The following is a 2,267-nucleotide window of genomic DNA, read 5'->3' on the forward strand; positions in this document are numbered from 1 at the left end:
AACTGTGGGAAGAGGTGATCTCTAAATTTAAGAAAAAGATTGCAGGATGGGGGGCTCATTGGCTTACCATAGGAGGCAAACTCATGCTCATTAGATCGGTCCTCTCGGCACTGCCAACGTTTCAGGCCTCCTTAATTCTAGCTCCAAAGAAAATCTAAGACCAGATCTCCAGCCTTATGCGAAATTTCCTGTGGAATGGAGGGCAAGGAAATGACAACAGATTTCACCTAATAAACTGGGAAATAGCGAAAAGACCAATGGAGGAAGGCGGCCTCCAAATACGAGACCCTCTTCTAGCAAATGTAGTGTTGGGATGCAAATTACTGTGGCAATTGCTTGATGAGCCTAGTCACCCTGTCAGCCAGATTTTAAAATACAAATATCTCAAACAACAGCCAATCAGAACCTTTATTCCGGAAAAAGCCCCTAAAGGAACGCAAGCCTGGAGGTTATGCAGCAAAGGTATCGAATTCTTCAAAACTCACCTGTACAAAATTCCTGGGAATGGCAAAAACACTTTGTTATGGAAAGACAGAGTCATGGGCCACCCTCCTCTCAAAGACAATAGTGAAATCGCAGAGATAAGATTATGGCTACAATCAAAAGGAGTTCGTAATATCGAAGATATCGCTGGTTGGGATAACAGAGGAGAATGACAACGCTGGAACTTCCCCAAGGCACCAGCGCACCTCACCCCACAGTTACACGCTCTTAAAAAGGCGATTACAGACTTCGCTCCAGTTCATAGAGATAAAGAAGACACCTGGGGATGGGGGAAGATGGGTGTGTACACAGCGAGGCAAGGATACGTAAAAATGCAAAGCAAAAAGAACTCTCCTCATCCGAAAGAAGTATGGAAGCAGGTATGGGACAGTTTTAGCATTCCTAAGATCAATTTTTTCTTTTGGACTCTGTTCCATAACAAAATCTTGACCGGAGAAAACTTGTGCAAGAGGAACATAGCAGGCCCCCATCGATGTGTTCTATGCAAAAATGCTCTGGAAACCTCAGATCATTTGTTTATTAATTGCAAGTATGCCAAGAAGACCTGGACTATCTTTCTGGATGGATTAAATCTGAGATCCTCAGCTCATTGTACAATTGCAGATATGTTCACCACATGGAAAGCCAGTTACCCACATAATATTGCTGGCAAATCTTTATGGTACAAGGTATGGATTGTTGCTCCAAAATACATATGCTGGAAGCTCTGGCTTGCCCGGAACGAAACCATTTTCAGCCAAAATGAAATATCAGCAGAAAAAGTGGCAGAACAGGCAAAGAAAAGCCTTCTAGAAACCCTGAATTATTCTTCAGTCAAAGATGACAACTCCCTTTGAACAGAGGAAAGGGCCTGGCTGGATGGTTTTTCATTCATCACCAGACCTTCAGCAATCACCCGGCCAACCCACAAGGAAAGTTGGCAGATCCGAGAACCCGAGGATAGTTTTCAGGAGTGGTGGAAATTCTAGGGCAAGTGCATTATCTTCTTTGACGACGCTTCAAAAGGAAATCTAGGCACATCAGGAGCAGGAGGGGTAATCTACTATCTGAGTGGAGAAAAAGAAGATTTCAGTTGGGGACTAGGAACGAAAATCAATAATCAGGCAGAAGCTCTTGGTCTCTTAAAAGCCTGCCAATTAGCCAGAAAAGAAAGCCAAAAAGAAATCCTTATTTTTGGGGACTCAGAATTGCTGATAAAGGCATTAATAAGCAAGAAATGGTTAAAGGACCCTCTGTTAAATAAACAGCTCTCAAGAGTAGACAGAATTTTGAAGGACTTCTCCTTGGTGCAAACATTTCACATCCTCAGAGATTTAAACAAGGAGGCAGATAGATTGGCAAATACAGGTCGCACTCAACAAAGTGGAATGATCAGCATAAACACAGGCGCTTTGAAAATGGCAATCATCCCTTAACTGGGAGAGGAGCTCATGTAAATCCATGTATTGTAATCTGGTTGATTAGGCTTTGCCCAACCTGGAATTCTCAATAAAACACAACTGTTTCAGTTAAAAAAAATAAAATAATATAATAATATAAAATTATAAATAAAATAATAACAATTAAATTGTATAATAATAATAATAATAGATTATAATATTATAATAATATTATAATATCATTATATTATTACGATAATATACCAATATAATTATTATTATAATAATAATATAATCAATATTATTATAATAAAAACAATAAAGACCATTATTTATTATTTATGATAATTAATAACTATAAACATAATAGCAACTATATTCTTA

At 38.9% G+C, this 2,267-nt stretch overlaps 1 protein-coding gene across 1 annotated transcript; it reads left to right on the plus strand.

The window, feature by feature from the left end:
- The first annotated feature begins 779 nt into the window (after positions 1-779).
- Positions 780-1,340, plus strand: LOC149252705 (uncharacterized). Its single transcript, XM_089454244.1, has one exon. The coding sequence runs from the start codon at positions 780-782 to the stop codon at positions 1,338-1,340; it is 561 nt and encodes a 186-aa protein (XP_089310370.1).
- The last annotated feature ends 927 nt before the right edge of the window (positions 1,341-2,267 follow it).

The sequence above is a fragment of the Pinus tabuliformis genome, chromosome 7 (assembly GCF_031772625.1).
Source record: "Pinus tabuliformis cultivar Carrire ecotype Pingquan chromosome 7, CPIR1, whole genome shotgun sequence".
NCBI lineage: Eukaryota > Viridiplantae > Streptophyta > Pinopsida > Pinales > Pinaceae > Pinus > Pinus tabuliformis.

Coding starts and splice junctions, on each gene's coding strand:
- LOC149252705 (XM_089454244.1), top strand. CDS start 780: ATGGGTGTGTACACAGCGAGGCAAGGATACGTAAAAATGCAAAGCAAA.